The 19574-nt window shown below is 44.5% G+C and overlaps 2 protein-coding genes across 2 annotated transcripts; both read left to right on the forward strand.

The window, feature by feature from the left end:
* Positions 1-1615: 1615 nt before the first annotated feature.
* LOC115204614 (mesenteric estrogen-dependent adipogenesis protein-like) lies at positions 1616-5367 on the forward strand. The gene is made up of 5 exons (XM_029770281.1): positions 1616-1939; positions 2048-2184; positions 2761-2876; positions 3006-3176; positions 4064-5367. Exons 1-5 carry the CDS (start codon positions 1743-1745, stop codon positions 4082-4084), a joined length of 642 nt encoding a protein of 213 aa, XP_029626141.1. The 5' UTR covers positions 1616-1742; the 3' UTR covers positions 4085-5367.
* Positions 5368-11033: 5666 nt separating this feature from the next.
* Positions 11034-14105, forward strand: LOC115204615 (mesenteric estrogen-dependent adipogenesis protein-like). Its single transcript, XM_029770282.1, has 5 exons — positions 11034-11350; positions 11463-11599; positions 12175-12290; positions 12477-12647; positions 13191-14105. Exons 1-5 carry the CDS (start codon positions 11184-11186, stop codon positions 13209-13211), a joined length of 612 nt encoding a protein of 203 aa, XP_029626142.1. The 5' UTR covers positions 11034-11183; the 3' UTR covers positions 13212-14105.
* The last annotated feature ends 5469 nt before the right edge of the window (positions 14106-19574 follow it).

Genomic DNA, 19574 nt, shown 5'->3' on the forward strand with positions numbered 1-19574 from the left:
GGGTTATTGTTTATTGGTTTTGTTGGGGTTACATTTTTTATTTTTTTATTTTCTGTTGTTAGGTGCATTCCTGGGTCTGCACCTTGAAGGGGGGTACTGTCACGTCCTGACCAGCAGACGGAGGTATGGTATCAGTTTTGGGTCAGGATGTGGCAAGTTTTTTGTATGTTAAGGGGTTTGTGTTGGTGATTAGACTCCTAATTGAAGGCAGGTGTGTTGAGTTGCCTTTGATTGGGAGTTCTATATAGTGGTGTGTGTTTTTCTTTGGGGTTGTGGGTAGTTGTTTTTGCACTGCGTTTGTATAGCCTGTAAACCTGTTGCTGTCGTCTTTATTGTTTTGTCCAGTGGATACTTTACTCCTTTTTTTAAAATTAAAAATATGAGTATCCACATACCTGCTGCGCCTTGGTCTTCTCTCCAGTACGACATTGTTTGTGACAGTTCTCTCTTTTCAGCCATGTGACAGCCTCAAAAATGATACTCCCGTGTAAGGGTCTGCAGCGAATCACAGCCAGCCGCCAGAGAGAAGCAAATGTAACCACAGGACATGTGACAGAGTTGATGGACACCCTATGTTCATCAATGGACAGAAAGTTCCACAGAATGGAATATAATCACGTGCTATCAGAAACCGCTGCACTTGACCCCAGGTTTAAGAAGTTAGCCTTCAGTGATGCCAGAGCGATTGATGAGGCTCTTCAAAGAATAACCTCAGCAGCAGGGAGGGACAGCCCCAGCAGTCAGCAGGCTCAGGCACCAGGGCAACAGGAAGAAGAGGGAGCAGATGGAGCAGAAGCACCAGCAGTAGTGCCACAAACGTCTGCTGTTTGACGAGAGAGGAACTGGGGATGCAGCACGAAGGAATCCCTCAGCAGATGCCATGATGGAAGTCCAATCCTATTTGGAGGAGCCCCTCCTCCAAAGATCTGCAGATCCTCTGAGCTGGTGGAAGCACAAGGCCTCTGTCTGCCCCCGGCTTACTAAAGTCATGACAGGGAGACTGCATAGTGGCCACATCCGTTCCCTCTGAGAGGGTCTTCTCGAAAACGGGACATATAATTACTGAGAGAAGAAACCGCATCAGCCCCTCAAAAGTGAGGCAGCTTGCATTTCTGAATGCAAATCTCTCATAAAAGCAAAATATGGTCAGCATTTCTGTGTGCTGCTGGTTATAACATGGCAATAAAGAAGAGAGAGAAAAGAGGGACCAGTTTAATGTTTTAAGTGGGATGCTGCAGTTTTGCACATTGTTATTTATTTTTCTTTGATATGGTGCAATATTCTATTATTATGTTGTTCACATTGTATTCGTTTTGAATGGTCAGATTTATATGCACTTTGTTTATATACATTAAAAAGTTATACTTTAAATGCAAATGTTTAACAGCATTCTTTTTCATAACAAACCAATGCATTATTAAATACATTGTAGTTAAGGTAGAGTATGATTTCATTTAATAATTTAATTAGAATTATTTTAACACCAATCATAGTCAAAACTATCGCAAACTGTTTGACTTGAAAAAATACAAAACATACTTTTTTTAAAAGAGCTGTTTGGGAGCCAAAAGAGCCGGTTCTTTTTGGTGAACTGAGCCGAACGAACCTGTTTACTGTAAAGAGCCGGAATTCCCGTCACTTGTTTATCTGGGGTTACAATAAGTTTATTTCCTCATCACGTCATCTGGAGCAGCAGAAAAACACATTGCTCAAGACAGAAAACTCCACATATCTCCAAAGACATGAAGATCACAGACGTCTCTCGCTGTACGATGGAAGTTATAGAAGTTGAGGAATTCTTGCGGAACCCTCCGCCCGGTTTCACGGTAGAGGCTGGCTACCGATTCGTGAAAAGCGATCCTGAAAACTGCTGCGTGTTCATCGATGACTTCGAGTTATCCAGAGGAGGAAAAGTAGTCTTCCAGCACTCGCAGGGAAAGTAAGGAATATGTTCATTTAAAAAGTTTGATACATTAGTCAGCCTTGAAAATAGAATTAATTCAGCATCAACTTCTTAACTAGTAATCGAAAATGTATTTTCTTTCAGGAAAATCACAGTGCGCAATTTGGGAGATTACACTCGCTTCAGGAAGAGCCTAACCTCAAAAAAGATATATATACTGGTGTCTGCATGTGAAAGTAAACCTTCATCGACAGATGGGAAAGCTCCCAAAAACATAAAAGGTAAAACATTTCGCTGTTCTATCTATAATGGACATGCTGCAGCAGACAAGGCGTGTTCTGCACTGTAGTCCATGGTTTCCCTAAATGACTTTTCATAACGTTACTCTTTACTGCATCAAATAGCAGATTTCATATGTACAGGAGTAAATGTTAGCCTGATACAGTATGTATGTATTGGTGGATATCAGCAGCACATCATTCTTAACCATGCAGTGAAACAGCATGTTATTTATGTATTTTTAACCTGGGCTGGCCCTTCCATATGGAGGTTATAATGAATCACTCCCTGCTTCCCAAATTGTACCTTATTCCCTATATAGTACACTACTGTTGGCCAGGGCTTTGGTCAATATATTGCACTATATAGGGAATATGGTGCTATTTGTGATGTAACTGTGGTTTTTGACCGAGTTGCAGGCGGTGCAGAGTGACCTTTAAGTATGACTCACAGCTTAACTACAGAGACTCATGGCTTATTACTAACTAACACAGTGGCCTTCACAGGACTGACTGACTCTTTCTGACGCTCTCTCTCTCTCTCTGACTCTCTCTCTCCTTTTCTCCCTCCCTCCCCAGTGCTCCAGCAGTATGTGGTGTCCATTGATGGCCGTAACCCTCTGATCAAGTGGGAGATTGAGAGAGGCCTGGACAGGACTATCTCCTCTGTGGCTGGGGAGAGCTACAGGGTCGACGTGAGTTTGTCATTTTTCTGTTAGAAAGATAACATTTAATAAGAGTGATTCTTAGAAAACAAGCTTATTTTCTTTACGCAGCCACCTCTCAAAAAAACTACATTTTTCCCTCTGCTTTTTTGTTTTCAGATTGACCTGTGTGATGCATTGCGTGGCTGGGCAGGGGACAGTTTCTGTCTCCTAGGCAACAGAGAGAAGGTCACGCCCGTGTGGAAGGATACCTGCTTCACCCTGAAATATTACTCTGATGCCCTCTTCGACTTCCCACACTGGCTCGGCTTCAGCAAACGCCATTTTAAGGTCAAATACAGTGATTGAATAAGGCCTATTTATTTATTAATGTATCTGGAACTTTCCTCTTAGCTTATTGATGTATATTCTCTACTGCGGACAGTTTACTGCTGAATAGTCTGTGTTTCTCTGAATCTTACTTGTGGCCATCAAAGGGTGGGTCACTATAATATCCCTGTCCTCCTGAAGTGTGAACTCATTCACTACTTCCCACAAATCTAAAAGCATTGAAATATGGTGGAGATTCCCACCAGCCCATTGCTCCGCCAAATTTCTTACACCAGTAATTTCCTTTCAAATCAGTGAAGGAAAGGGAATAGATCCATTCTGGGAGTAAGGAGATGATTGGGCCATAGCTATGGTGTCCACTCTGTGAGGAAGGAGATGATTGGGCCATAGCTAGGGTGTCCACTCTGTGAGGAAGGAGATGATTGGGCCATAGCTATGGTGTCCACTATGAGAGGAAGGAGATGATTGGGCCATTGCTAGGGTGTCCACTCTGTGAGGAAGGAGATGATTGGGCCATAGCTAGGGTGTCCACTCTGTGAGGAAGGAGATGATTGGGCCATTGCTAGGGTGTCCACTATGAGAGGAAGGAGATTATTGGGCCATTGCTAGGGTGCCCACTATGAGAGGAAGGAGATGATTGGGCCATAGCTAGGGTGCCCACTATGAGAGGAAGGAGATGATTGGGCCATTGCTAGGGTGTCCACTCTGAGAGGAAGGAGATGATTGGGCCATTGCTAGGGTGTCCACTCTGGGAGGAAGGAGATGATTGGGCCATTGCTATGGTGCCCACTATGAGAGGAAGGAGATGATTGGGTCATTGCTAGGGTGTCCACTATGAGAGGAAGGAAACCAACACATTTATTTACTTTGTGATTTCTTCCCTGTAGATCTCCTACCATGGAAGATGAGACCTTAGCAAGAATCAATAATAACTATTTGATGGGCAAGAAGACTGGACATAGGCCAAAAATGATCTATTATATTGACAAGGTAGCCGAGTGACCGCTCTAACAATGGAAATGCATGTCCTCAATGCTTGAAGGCAAGTGAAGTCAGGTGGGACTATACTAGCCAATGAGAGGGCAGATATGTGTGTGAACAACAGGCACAACCAAGTCATTTTTTGCAAAGCTGCCAGAATGCCACCTGCATCCACTTATATCTGTACATTTGAAACAGTCTAAAAATTACAAAACTTCTATTCAAATCAAGTTAGCCTATGTAATTCAACACTCTCTCATAGACCTCCATACAAAAAAAGGTCATATCTCACACGGACATATTAAGGAGTAAATCCTCTCTTCGCCTCTTCCAAGGCCCATGTTTCAGTGGACAGCGACACCTGTCAGTTGAAGTGAGAAGCTGGGATACCTGCTACCTGCTATGCAGGATTCCACCACTCGGAGGAGCTGTTTATCAGTAGACTGGATCATCTCGTTGAGTGTAGGACATGGATGGTCAGTTCAATGCTGCTGCTTTGGTTTGAGAATTTAACCCTCTGCTGCACTGTTATGTTAATGGGAAGATGGAGTAAGCCAGTCGGCACGAAACTATTGAAAGAATAGCCCAAAAGACTTTACAAGAAGTTGTTTTATCAAGTTCATATATACAGTGCCTTCAGAAAGTATTCACTCCCCTTGACTTTTTCCACATTTTGTTGTGTTACAGCTTGAATTTACAATGAATTAAATTGAGTTTTTGTTTTTCTACTGACCTACACACAATACCCCATAATGACAAAGTGGAATGATGTTTTTAGATCAATTTTAATAAAAAATGAGTCTTAAGTATTCAACCTCTTATGACAAGCCTAACTAAGTTCAGAAGTATACAAGTCACATAATACGTTTACATGGACTCACTCTGTGAGCAATAATAGTGTTTAACATGATTTTTGAATGACTACCTCATCTCTGTACCCTACACATACAATTATCTGTAAGGTCCCTCAAACAGATTCAACCACAAAGACCAGGGAGGTTTTCCAATGCCTCGCAAAGAAGGGCACCGATTGGCGGCTGGTGGTACCATAATTGGGAGGACGGACTCTTAGTAATGGCTGGAACGGAATTTATGGAATGGTATTGAACACATCGTGTTTGATACCATTCCAACCATTATTATGAGCCGTCCTCCCCTCAGCAGCTACCTGTGGTAGATGCGTAAAAATAAAAGCAGACATTGAATATTCCCTTTGAGCATGGTGACGTTATTAATTACACTTTGGATGGTGTGTCAATACACCTAGTCACCACAAAGATACAGGCGTCCTTCCTAACTCAGTTGCCCGAGCGGAAGGAAACCGCTCAGGAATGGTGACTTTAAAACAGTTAGAGATGAATGGTTGTGATGGGAGAACTGAGGATGGATTAACATTGTTCCCCGTCGAGAGCTTCCGGCGACAGTGCCCCGTCCAGTGCTTCCGGAGACGGCCCACAGTCCGGAGCCTGCAGAGACGACCCACAGTCCGGAGCCTGCAGAGACGGCCCACAGTCCGGAGCCTGCAGAGACGCTCCTCATCCCTGAGTCTCCAGAGACGCTCCTCATCCCTGAGTCTCCAGAGACGCTCCTCATCCCTGAGTCTCCAGAGACGCTCGTCAGCCCGAGGTCTCCAGCGACGCGCCTTAGCCCAGAGCATTCAGCAGTGGTCTACAGCCATTAGTCTTCACGTGGGGTGGGCAGGTTAGGATGGGGACTAAAGCCGGAGCCTGAGCCATCTCCGTAGATGGAGGATTGGGGAGGGCAGGGTGTAGCACGGGAGCCGTCGGTGACGGTAGCCACCCTCCCTTCCCTCCCTTTAAGTTTGGGATTATTTTTGTGGGGTTTTTCTGTTTCGGTGCATCCGGGGTCTGCACCTTTGGGGGGAGGTACTGTCGCATCCTGACCAGTAAAAGGGGTTGTTTGTTATTGTAGTTTGGTCAGGGCGTGGCAGGGGGTGTTTGTTTTGTGTGTTTCGGGGTTTTTGGTGTATGTTCTATATTTTGTATTTGTATGTGTTTATCTGGTTTTTCTATGTTGGGGTTTTGTAACGATCTCCAATTAGAGACAGCTGGTTGTCGTTGCCTCTAATTGGAGGCCATATTTAAGTGGGTTAATTTTCTCTTTTGTTTGTGTGTGGTTGATTCCTGTTTAGTCTATGCACCTTACGGGACTGTTTCGTCATTTATTTTATGTAAGTGTTTTGGTTTTCCTTCAATAAAAGAAGATGTTCAGTTTGGTCGACTACCTACAACGACGCTTGTGACACTTACCTTGACTTGGAAGAATTCCTGTGTTGGATAACCATAGCCAGCTAGCTAACATAGCATCCCTCTCTGTTTGAGGCGGGTGTTTGAGTAGGCTAAACAAGATGGCTGAATTCACTAACTAAGTATGTGAAAGTGAAAAAAATACAAAATATAGCTCTCTCTCCAGCTTCTCCTTCATTTTTGAAAAAATTTATTTGTTCAAAACTGTTAAACAATTGTCTTTCTCTCTCTTTGAGTCAACTACCCACCACATTTTATGCACTGCAGTGCTAGCTAGCTGTAGCTTATGCTTTCAGTACTAGATTCATTCTCTGATCCTTTGATTGGGTGGACAACATGTCAGGTCATACTGCAAGAGTTCTGATAGGTTGGAGGACGTCCTCCAGAAGGTGTCATAATTACTGTGTAAGTCTATGGAAGGGGTTGAGATCCATGAGCCTCCTGGGTTTTGTATTGAAGTAAATGTACCAGAGCAGGACGGAAACTAGCTGTCCTCCGGCTACACATGGTGCTACCCTTCAGAGTGCTGTTGAGTCTACTGGAGACCGTCGTTGCAAAACAGAGTGTTTTAATAAATTATTTGGTGACGTGAATATATTTAGTATAGTTTTATCTAAAAATGATCCTTTTTTTTACGTTTCACTATTTTTATGAAATTCGCTGAGGATGATGGTCCTCCCCTTCTTCCTCTGATGAGCCTCCACTGATAGGGAATAGGCTGCCATTTGGAACACACTTTGAGGACTGACCCTTAACCTCATCCCTCTGGGACTTTCGGAGGGGAAAGAACTGTGTTTGCCCCTTCTGATCACACACATTATAGGCTACATAGATAAGCAGACACCCAGTCAAGTCAGCACACACACACACACTTTTTCAGAGGCTCACCTGTTGTCTACAAATGAACAAGCGGTCAGAGTGAGTGTCAATAGTCTATTTCTTCTCACAAACATTACTCACCATCGAGGGCAAGTCTGACTTTTACTCATTGGAAGATTCAGGGTGGAAAATCATCTACTAGGCCTGCTGTTATAAAGTGAGTACATATTTTCTGTGTCATATTTCAGGACACTACAGTGAGTCCAGCATTAGAATGTAAAACCTAGTGTGGGCCTAGTGTAGAAAGTAAAGCAACACATAGAAGATTGTAACAAGTTGAAGAAATCTAAATGGACAAGGTAGGCCTACGTTAGCTGTGGAATACTTCCATAGGAGCACAGTAGGTGCTGAAAAACTAAAGTCTACACAACGCCAGATGGGGATGCCATCATCTCTACCCTGGCCATTGTCAATGCACCTGTTGATGCTCTGACCCAAGAGGAATGGGAGGAGGTGTGCAGAGTCCTGGAACCCTTTGAGCAGGTCACTGTGGAGATCAGTGGAGAGAGGTACAGTAAGCAGTTTTTACTTCATCATTATTTAACAGAGTTTTATACACTGCTCAAAAAAATAAAGGGAACACTTAAACAACACAATGTAACTCCAAGTCAATCACACTTCTGTGAAATCAAACTGTCCACTTAGGAAGCAACACTGATTGAGAATAAAATTCACATGCTGTTGTGCAAATGGATTAGACAACAGGTGGAAATTATAGGCAATTAGCAAGACACCCCCAATAAAGGAGTGGTTCTGCAGGTGGGGACCACAGACCACTTCTAAGTTCCTATGCTTCCTGGCTGATGTTTTGGTCACTTTTGAATGCTGGCGGTGCCTTCACTCTAGTGGTAGCATGAGACGGAGTCTACAACCCACACAAGCGGCTCAGGTAGTGCAGCTCATCCAGGATGGTACATCAATGCGAGCTGTGGCAAGAAGGTTTGCTGTGTCTGTCAGTGTAACAGTATAGGTTCCGTCCCTCTCTTCGCCCCAACCTGGGCTCGAACCAGGGACCCTTGCACACATCAACAACTAACACCCACGAAGCATCGTTACCCATCGCGCCACAAAAGCCACGGCCCTTGAAACGCAAGAGGAAACCCTACTTCAAATCTCAGATCGAGTGACGTCACTGATTGAAACGCTATTAGCGCGCACCACCGCTAACTAACTAGCCATTTCACATTGGTTACACTCACCCCCCCCCCCTTTGACCTCCTCCTTTTCCGCAGCAACCAATGATCCGGGTCAACAGCATCAATGTAACAGTGTAGGTTCCGTCCCTCTCTTCGCCCCAACCTGGGCTTGAACCAGGGACCCTTGCACACATCAACAACTAACACCCACGAAGCATCGTTACCCATCGCGCCACAAAAGCCGCGGCTCTTGCAACACAAGGGGAAACCCTACTTCAAGTCTCAGAGCGAGTGACGTCACTGATTGAAACGCTATTAGCGCGCACCACTGCTAACTAACTAGCAAATTCACATCGGTTACATCAGCGTAGTGTCCAGAGCATGGAGGCGCTACCAGGAGACAGGCCAGTACATCAGGAGATGTGGAGGAGGCCGTAAGAGGGCAACAACCCAGCAGCAGGACCGCTACCTCCGCCTTTGTGCAAGGAGGAGCAGGAGAAGCACTGCCAGAGCCCTGCAAAATGACCTCCAGCAGGCCACAAATGTGCATGTGTCTGCTCAAACGGTCAGAAACAGACTCCATGAGGGTGGTATGAGGGCCCGACGTCCACAGGTGGGGGTTGTGCTGACAGCCCAACACCGTGCAGGACGTTTGGCATTTGCCAGAGAACACCAAGATTTGCCAGAGAACACCAATTCGCCACTGGCGCCCTGTGCTCTTCACAGATTAAAGCAGGTTCACACTGAGCACGTGACAGACGTGACAGAGTCTGGAGACGCCGTGGAGAAAGTTCTGCTGCCTGAAACATCCTCCAGCATGACCGGTTTGGCGGTGGGTAAGTCATGATGTGGGGTGGCATTTCTTTGGGGGGCCGCACAGCCCTCCATGTGCTCGCCAGAGGTAGCCTGACTGCCATTAGGTACCGAGATGAGATCCTCAGACCCCTTGTGGGACCATATGCTGGTGCGGTTGGCCCTGGGTTCCTCCTAATGCTAGACCTCACGTGGCTGGAGTGTGTCAGCAGCTCCTGCAAGAGGAAGGCATTGATGCTATGGACTGGCCCACCCATTCCCCAGACCTGAATCAAATTGAGCACATCTGGGACATCATGTCTCGCTCCATCCACCAACGCCACGTTTGAGCAGTATATATGTATATGAGCAGTTGATGAGAATGAAGTATCAGAAGACAAAACATGAACCTGAACTAATATGTTACTGTTCTCTTTTTTCAGCTATGTGACAGCCTCAAAAATGATACTTCCGTGTAAGGGTCTGCAGAAAATCACAGCCAGCCGCCAGAGAGAAGCAAATGTAACCACAGGACATGTGACAGAGTTGATGGACACCCTATGTTCATCAATGGACAGAAAGTTCCACAGAATGGAATATAATCACGTGCTATCAGAAACCGCTGCACTTGACCCCATGTTTAAGAAGTTAGCCTTCAGTGATGCCAGAGCGATTGATGAGGCTCTTCAAAGAATAACCTCAGCAGCAGGGAGGGACAGCCCCAGCAATCAGCAGGCTCAGGCACCAGGGCAACAGGAAGAAGAGGGAGCAGATGGAGCAGAAGCACCAGCAGTAGTGCCACAAACGTCTGCTGTTTGACGAGAGAGGAACTGGGGATGCAGCACGAAGGAATCCCTCAGCAGATGCCATAATGGAGGTCCGATCCTATTTGGAGGAGCCCCTCCTCCAAAGATCTGAAGATCCTCTGAGATGGTGGAAGCACAAGGCCTCTGTCTGCCCCCGGCTTACTAAAGTCATGACAGGGAGACTGCATAGTGGCCACATCCGTTCCCTCTGAGAGGGTCTTCTCGAAAACACAGAGAGAAGTAACCGCATCAGCCCCTCAAAAGTGAGGCAGCTTGCATTTCTGAATGCAAATCTCTCATAAAAGCAAAATATGGTCAGCATTTCTGTGTGCTGCTGGTTATAACATGGCAATAAAGAAGAGAGAGAAAAGAGGGACCAGTTTAATGTTTTAAGTGGGATGCTGCAGTTTTGCACATTGTTATCAAATCAAATTTATTTCAAATCAAATCAAATTTATTTATATAGCCCTTCGTACATCAGCTGAAATCTCAAAGTGCTGTACAGAAACCCAGCCTAAAACCCCAAACAGCAAGCAATGCATGTGAAAGAAGCACGGTGGCTGGGAAAAACTCCCTAGGAAAAACTCCTGAGAAAGGCCAAAAACCTAGGAAGAAACCTAGAGATTATTTATTTTTATTTGATATGGTGCAATATTCTATTATTATGTTGTTCACATTGTATTCGTTTTGAATGGTCAGATTTATATGCACTTTGTTTATATACATTAAAAAGTTATACTTTAAATGCAAATGTTTAACAGCATTCTTTTTCATAACAAACCAATGCATTTTTAAATACATTGTAGTTAAGGTAGAGTATGATTCCATTTAATAATTTGATTAGAATTATTTTAACACCAATCATAGTCAAAACTATCGCAAACTGTTTGACTTGAAAAAATACAAAACATACTTTTTTTAAAAGAGCTGTTTGGGAGCCAAAAGAGCCGGTTCTTTTTGGTGAACTGAGCCGAACGAACCTGTTTACTGTAAAGAGCCGGAATTCCCGTCACTTGTTTATCTGGGGTTACAATAAGTTTATTTCCTCATCAAGTCATCTGGAGCAGCAGAAAAACACATTGCTCAAGACAGAAAACTCCACATATCTCCAAAGACCGGAAGATCACAGACGTCTCTCGCTGTACGATGGAAGTTATAGAAGTTGAGGAATTCTTGCGGAACCCTCCGCCCGGTTTCACGGTAGAGGCTGGCTACCGATTCGTGAAAAGCGATCCTGAAAACTGCTGCGTGTTCATCGATGACTTCGAGTTATCCAGAGGAGGAAAAGTAGTCTTCCAGCACTCGCAGGGAAAGTAAGGAATATGTTCATTTAAAAAGTTTGATACATTAGTCAGCCTTGAAAATAAAATTAATTCAGCATCAACTTCTTAATTAACTAGCAATCGAAAATGTATTTTCTTTCAGGAAAATCACAGTGCGCAATTTGGGAGATTACACTCGCTTCAGGAAGAGCCTAACCTCAAAAAAGATATATATACTGGTGTCTGCATGTGAAAGTAAACCTTCATCGACAGATGGGAAAGCTCCCAAAAACATAAAAGGTAAAACTTTTCGCTGTTCTATCTATAATGGACCTGCTGCAGCAGACAAGGCGTGTTCTGCACTGTAGTCCATGGTTTCCCTAAATGACTTTTCATAACGTTACTCTTTACTGCATCAAATAGCAGATTTCATATGTACAGGAGTAAATGTTAGCCTGATACAGTATGTATGTATTGGTGGATATCAGCAGCACATCATTCTTAACCATGCAGTGAAACAACATGTTATTTATGTATTTTTAACCTGGGCTGGCTCTTCCATATGGAGGTTATAATGAATCACTCCCTGCTTCCCAAATTGTACCTTATTCCCTATATAGTACACTACTGTTGGCCAGGGCTTTGGTCAATATATTGCACTATATAGGGAATATGGTGCTATTTGGGATGTAACTGTGGTTTTTGACCGGTTGCAGGCGGTGCAGAGTGACCTTTAAGTATGACTCACAGCTTAACTACAGAGACTCATGGCTTATTACTAACTAACACAGTGGCCTTCACAGGACTGACTGACTCTTTCTGACGCTCTCTCTCTCTCTCTGACTCTCTCTCTCCTTTTCTCCCTCCCTCCCCAGTGCTCCAGCAGTATGTGGTGTCCATTGATGGCCGTAACCCTCTGATCAAGTTGGAGATTGAGAGAGGCCTGGACAGGACTATCTCCTCTGTGGCTGGGGAGAGCTACAGGGTCGACGTGAGTTTGTCATTTTTCTGTTAGAAAGATAACATTTAATAAGAGTGATTCTTAGAAAACAAGCTTATTTTCTTTACGCAGCCACCTCTCAAGATGTTGACATTGAAATTAGCATATTCATATTTATTATATATTTTTTTCATGTAAAGTTGAAATACATTTTTCCCTCTGCTTTTTTGTTTTCAGATTGACCTGTGTGATGCATTGCGTGGCTGGGCAGGGGAGAGTTTCTGTCTCCTAGGCAACAGAGAGAAGGTCACGCCCGTGTGGAAGGATACCTGCTTCACCCTGAAATATTACTCTGATGCCCTCTTCGACTTCCCACACTGGCTCGGCTTCAGCAAACGCCATTTTAAGGTCAAATACAGTGATTGAATAAGGCCTATTTATTTATTAATGTATCTGGAACTTTCCTCTTAGCTTATTGATGTATATTCTCTACTGCGGACAGTTTACTGCTGAATAGTCTGTGTTTCTCTGAATCTTACTTGTGGCCATCAAAGGGTGGGTCACTATAATATCCCTGTCCTCCTGAAGTGTGAACTCATTCACTACTTCCCACAAATCTAAAAGCATTGAAATATGGTGGAGATTCCCACCAGCCCGTTGCTCCGCCAAATTTCTTACACCAGTAATTTCCTTTCAAATCAGTGAAGGAAAGGGAATAGATCCACTCTGGGAGGAAGGAGATGATTGGGCCATAGCTCGGGTGACCACTATGAGAGGAAGGAGATGATTGGGCCATTGCTAGGGTGTCCACTCTGTGAGGAAGGAGATGATTGGGCCATTGCTAGGGTGCCCACTATGAGAGGAAGGAGATGATTGGGCCATTGCTAGGGTGTCCACTCTGTGAGGAAGGAAACCAACACGTTTATTTACTTTGTGATTTCTTCCCTGTAGATCTCCAACCATGGAAGATGAGACCTTAGCAAGAATCAATAATAACTATTTGATGGGCAAGAAGACTGGACATAGGCTAAAGATGATCTATTATATTGACAAGGTAGCCGAGTGACCGCTCTAACAATGGAAATGCATGTCCTCAAGGCTTGAAGGCAAGTGAAGTCAGGTGTGACCATACTAGCCAATGAGAGGGCAGATATGCGTGTGAACAACAGGCACAACCAAGTCATTTTTCGCAAAGCTGCCGGAATGCCACCTGCATCCACTTATATCAGTACATTTGAAACAGTCTAAAAATTACAAACCTTCTATTCAAATCAAGTTAGCCCTATGTAATTCAACACTCTCTCATACACCTCCATACAAAAAAAGGTCATATCTCACACGGACATATTAAGGAGTAAATCCTCTCTTCGCCTCTTCCAAGGCCCATGTTTCAGTGGACAGCGACACCTGTCAGTTGAAGTGAGAAGCTGGGATACCTGCTACCTGCTATGCAGGATTCCACCACTTGGAGGAGCTGTTTATCAGTAGACTGGATCATCTCGTTGAGTGTTGGACATGGATGGTCAGTTCAATGCTGCTGCTTTGGTTTGAGAATTTAACCCTCTGCTGCACTGTTATGTTAATGGGAAGATGGAGTAAGCCAGACGGCACGAAACTATTGAAAGAATAGCCCAAAAGACTTTACAATAAGTTGTTTTATTAAGTTCATATATACAGTGCCTTCAGAAAGTATTCACTCCCCTTGACTTTTTCCACATTTTGTTGTGTTACAGCTTGAATTTACAATGAATTAAATTGAGTTTTTGTTTTTGTTACTGACCTACACACAATACCCCATAATGACAAAGTGGAATGATGTTTTTAGATCAATTGTAATAAAAAATGAGTCTTAAGTATTCAACCTCTTATGACAAGCCTAACTAAGTTCAGAAGTATACAAGTCACATAATACGTTTACATGGACTCACTCTGTGAGCAATAATAGTGTTTAACATGATTTTTGAATGACTACCTCATCTCTGTACCCTACACATACAATTATCTGTAAGGTCCCTCAAACAGATTCAACCACAAAGACCAGGGAGGTTTTCCAATGCCTCGCAAAGAAGGGCACCGATTGGCGGCTGGTGGTACCTTAATTGGGAGGACGGACTCTTAGTAATGGCTGGAACGGAATTTATAGAATGTTATTGAACACATCAAACACATGGTTTTCATGTGTTTGATACCATTCCAACCATTATTATGAGCCGTCCTCCCCTCAGCAGCCTCCTGTGGTAGATGCGTAAAAATAAAAGCAGACATTGAATATTCCCTTTGAGCATGGTGACGTTATTAATTACACTTTGGATGGTGTGTCAATACACCCAGTCACTACAAAGATACAGGCGTCCTTCCTAACTCAGTTGCCCGAGCGGAAGGAAACCGCTCAGGAATGGTGACTTTAAAACAGTTAGAGATGAATGGTTGTGATGGGAGAACTGAGGATGGATTAACATTGTTCCCCGTCGAGAGCTTCCGGCGACAGTGCCCCGTCCAGTGCTTCCGGAGACGGCCCACAGTCCGGAGCCTGCAGAGACGACCCACAGACCGGAGCCTGCAGAGACGGCCCACAGTCCGGAGCCTGCAGAGACGCTCCTCATCCCTGAGTCTCCAGAGACGCTCCTCATCCCTGAGTCTCCAGAGACGCTCCTCATCCCTGAGTCTCCAGAGACGCTCGTCAGCCCGAGGTCTCCAGCGACGCGCCTTAGCCCAGAGCATTCAGCAGTGGTCTACAGCCATTAGTCTTCACGTGGGGTGGGCAGGTTAGGATGGGGACTAAAGCCGGAGCCTGAGCCATCTCCGTAGTTGGAGGATTGGGGAGGGGAGGGTGTAGCACGGGAGCCATCGGTGACGGTAGCCACCCTCCCTTCCCTCCCTTTAAGTTTGGGATTATTTTTGTGGGGTTTTGCTTTTTCGGTGCATCCGGGGTCTGCACCTTTGGGGGGAGGTACTGTCGCATCCTGACCAGTAAAAGGGGTTGTTTGTTATTGTAGTTTGGTCAGGGGGTGTTTGTTTTGTGTGTTTCGGGGTTTTTGGTGTATGTTCTATATTTTGTATTTGTATGTGTTTATCTGGTTTTTCTATTTTGGGGTTTTGTAACGATCTCCAATTAGAGACAGCTGGTTGTCGTTGCCTCTAATTGGAGGCCATATTTAAGTGGGTTAATTTTCTCTTGTGTTTGTGTGTGGTTGATTCCTGTTTAGTCTATGCACCTTACGGGACTGTTTCGTCATTTATTTTATGTAAGTGTTTTGATTTTCCTTCAATAAAAGAAGATGTTCAGTTTGGTCGACTACCTACAACGACGCTTGTGACACTTACCTTGACTTGGAAGAATTCCTGTGTTGGATAACCATAGCCAGCTAGCTAACATAGCATCCCTCTATGTTTGAGGCGGGTGTTTGAGTAGGCTAAACAAGATGGCTGAATTCACTAACTAAGTATGTGAAAGTGAAAGTGAAAAAAATACAAAATATAGCTCTCTCTCTTGCTTCTCCTTCATTTTTGAAAAAATTAATTTGTTCAAAACTGTTAAACTATTGTCTTTCTCTCTCTTTGAGTCAACTACCCACCACATTTTATGCACTGCAGTGCTAGCTAGCTGTAGCTTATGCTTTCAGTACTAGATTCATTCTCTGATCCTTTGATTGGGTGGACATGTCAGGTCATACAGCAAGAGTTCTGATAGGTTGGAGGACGTCCTCCAGAAGCTGTCATAATTACTGTGTTAGCCTATGGAAGGGGTTGAGATCCATGAGCCTCCTGGGTTTTGTATTGAAGTAAATGTACCAGAGCAGGATGGAAACTAGCTGTCCTCCGGCTACACCATGGTGCTACCCTTCAGAGTGCTGTTGAGTCTACTGGAGACCGTCGTTGCAAAACAGAGTGTTTTAATAAATGATTTGGTGACGTGAATATATTTAGTATAGTTTTATCTATAAACGCTAACTTTTTTTTACGTTTCACTGTTTTTATTTTTATGAAATTCACTGAGGATGATGGTCCTCCCCTTCTAACTCTGAGGAGCCTCCACTGATAGGGAATAGGCTGCCATTTGGAACACACTTTGAGGACTGACCCTTAACCTCATCCCTATGGGACTTTCAGAGGGGAAAGAACTGTGTTTGCCCCTTCTGATCACACACATTATAGGCTACATAGATAAGCAGACACCCAGTCAAGTCAGCACACACACACACACACACACTTTTTCAGAGGCTCACCCGTTGCCTACAAATGAACAAGCGGTCAGAGTGAGTGTCAATAGTCTATTTTTTCTCACAAACATTACTCACCATCGAGGGCAAGTCTGACTTTTACTCATTGGAAGATTCCAAACAGGGTGGAAAAACATCTACTAGGCCTGCTGTTATAAAGTGAGTACATATTTTCTGTGTCATATTTCAGGACACTACATTTTTTTATGACCCCAAAAAAAGATAAAGGATTTTTTTTTAAGGGAAACAGCAAAAATGTCCCATCCAAATGATCTTCAAGTCACCACTATTGAATGTGTCAGTCCGTGTCATTCATATGTGATATTGTGAAGAAAATACCATAAAGGGCTGATTGGTGCAGTGCTGCTGAGATGGTTGTCCTCCTCCCAACAGCTTTTACCCCCAAGCCATAAGACTCCTGAACAACTAATGAAATGGCTACTCGGACTATGCACTGTGTCGCTCCCCCCCCCCCCCAATTTTAGAATGAGGCTGTAACGTATTAAAAGGTGGAAAAAGTGAAGGGGTCTGAATAGTTTCCAAATGCACTGTACCTCCATCTCTCTTCACCCACACACCTCTCTCACGCTCTCTCTTTACCCACACCTCTCTCTCACTCTCTCTCTTCACCCACACATCACTCTCCCTCTCTTCATTCTTTTGTATTTCTCTCCTGCTATCATTCTTATGTTAAACCTGTCACCCTCAACCTCTCTTTCCCATCAATCTGTGCTTATTTTCTTCTTCTTCTACCATTCACTCATTCCCAGTCTGTACCCTGTTCACTGTTCTGTTCCCTGTTCACTGTTCTGTACCCTGTTCACTGTTCTGTTCCCTGTTCACTGTTCTGTACCCTGTTCACTGTTCTGTACCCTGTTCACTGTTCTGTTCCCTGTTCACTGTTCTGTTCCCTGTTCACTGTTCTGTACCCTGTTCACTGTTCTGTACCCTGTTCACTGTTCTGTACTCTGTTCACTGTTCTGTTTCCTGTTCACTGTTCTGTTCCCTGTTCTGTTCCCTGTTCTGTTCACTGTTCTGTTCACTGTCCTGTTCCATGTTCACTGTTCTGTTCCTTGTTCTGTTCACTGTTGTCTGTTCCCTGTTGTCCGCTCCCTGTTCTGGTCACTGTTCCCTGTTCTGTTCACTGTTCTGTTTCCTGTTCACTGTTCTGTTCCCTGCTCAGTGTTCTGTTCACTGTTCTGTTCCCTGTTCTGTTCACTGTTCTGTTCACTGTTCACTGTTCTGTTCCCTGTTCTGTTCACTGTTCTGTTCACTGTTCACTGTTCTTCTCTGTACACTATTCACTGTTCTGTGTCTAGTGTAGACTATAGTCAACCCCTGACCCTCCCTATTCTCTGTCTAGTGTAGACTATAGTCAACCCCTGACCCTCCCTATTCTCTGTCTAGTGTAGACTATAGTCAACCCCTGACCCTCCCTATTCTCTGTCTAGTGTAGACTATAGTCAACCCTTGACCCTCCCTATTCTCTGTCTAGTGTAGACTATAGTCAACCCCTGACCCTCCCTATTCTCTGTCTAGTGTAGACTATAGTCAACCCCTGACCCTCCCTATTCTCTGTCTAGTGTAGACTATAGTCAACCCCTGACCCTCCCTATTCTCTGTCTAGTGTAGACTATAGTCAACCCCTGACCCTCCCTATTCTCTGTCTAGTGTAGACTATAGTCAACCCCTGACCCTCCCTATTCTCTGTCTAGTGTAGACTATAGTCAACCCCTGACCCTCCCTATTCTCTGTCTAGTGTAGACTATAGTCAACCAGTGACCCTCCCTATTCTCTGTCTAGTGTAGACTATAGTCAACCCTTGACCCTCCCTATTCTCTGTCTAGTGTAGACTATAGTCAACCCCCGACCCTCCCTATTCTCTGTCTAGTGTAGACTATAGTCAACCCCCGACCCTCCCTATTCTCTGTCTAGTGTAGACTATAGTCAACCCCTGACCCTCCCTATTCTCTGTCTAGTGTAGACTATAGTCAACCCCTGAACCTCCCTATTCTCTGTCTAGTGTAGACTATAGTCAACCCCCGACCCTCCCTATTCTCTGTCTAGTGTTTACTATAGTCAACCCCTGACCCTCCCTATTCTCTGTCTAGTGTAGACTATAGTCAACCCCTGACCCTCCCTATTCTCTGTCTAGTGTAGACTATAGTCAACCCCTGACCCTCCCTATTCTCTGTCTAGTGTAGACTATAGTCAACCCCTGACCCTCCCTATTCTCTGTCTAGTGTAGACTATAGTCAACCCCTGACCCTCCCTATTCTCTGTCTAGTGTAGACTATAGTCAACCCCTGACCCTCCCTATTCTCTGTCTAGTGTAGACTATAGTCAACCCCTGACCCTCCCTATTCTCTGTCTAGTGTAGACTATAGTCAACACCGACCCTCCCTATTCTCTGTCTAGTGTAGACTATAGTCAACCCCCGACCCTCCCTATTCTCTGTCTAGTGTAGACTATAGTCAACCCCTGACCCTCCCTATTCTCTGTCTAGTGTAGACTATAGTCAACCCCCGACCCTCCCTATTCTCTGTCTAGTGTAGACTATAGTCAACCCCTGACCCTCCCTATTCTCTGTCTAGTGTAGACTATAGTCAACCCCCGACCCTCCCTATTCTCTGTCTAGTGTAGACTATAGTCAACCCCGACCCTCCCTATTCTCTGTCTAGTGTAGACTATAGTCAACCCCTGACCCTCCCTATTCTCTGTCTAGTGTAGACTATAGTCAACCCCTGACCCTCCCTATTCTCTGTCTAGTGTAGACTATAGTCAACCCCTGACCCTCCCTATTCTCTGTCTAGTGTAGACTATAGTCAACCCCTGACCCTCCCTATTCTCTGTCTAGTGTAGACTATAGTCAACCCCCGACCCTCCCTATTCTCTGTCTAGTGTAGACTATAGTCAACCCCTGACCCTCCCTATTCTCTGTCTAGTGTAGACTATAGTCAACCCCCGACCCTCCCTATTCTCTGTCTAGTGTAGACTATAGTCAACCCCCGACCCTCCCTATTCTCTGTCTAGTGTAGACTATAGTCAACCCCTGACCTTCCCTATTCTCTGTCTAGTGTAGACTATAGTCAACCCCCGACCCTCCCTATTCTCT

The sequence above is a fragment of the Salmo trutta genome, chromosome 12, assembly GCF_901001165.1.
Source record: "Salmo trutta chromosome 12, fSalTru1.1, whole genome shotgun sequence".
NCBI classification, from domain to species: Eukaryota; Metazoa; Chordata; class Actinopteri; order Salmoniformes; family Salmonidae; genus Salmo; species Salmo trutta.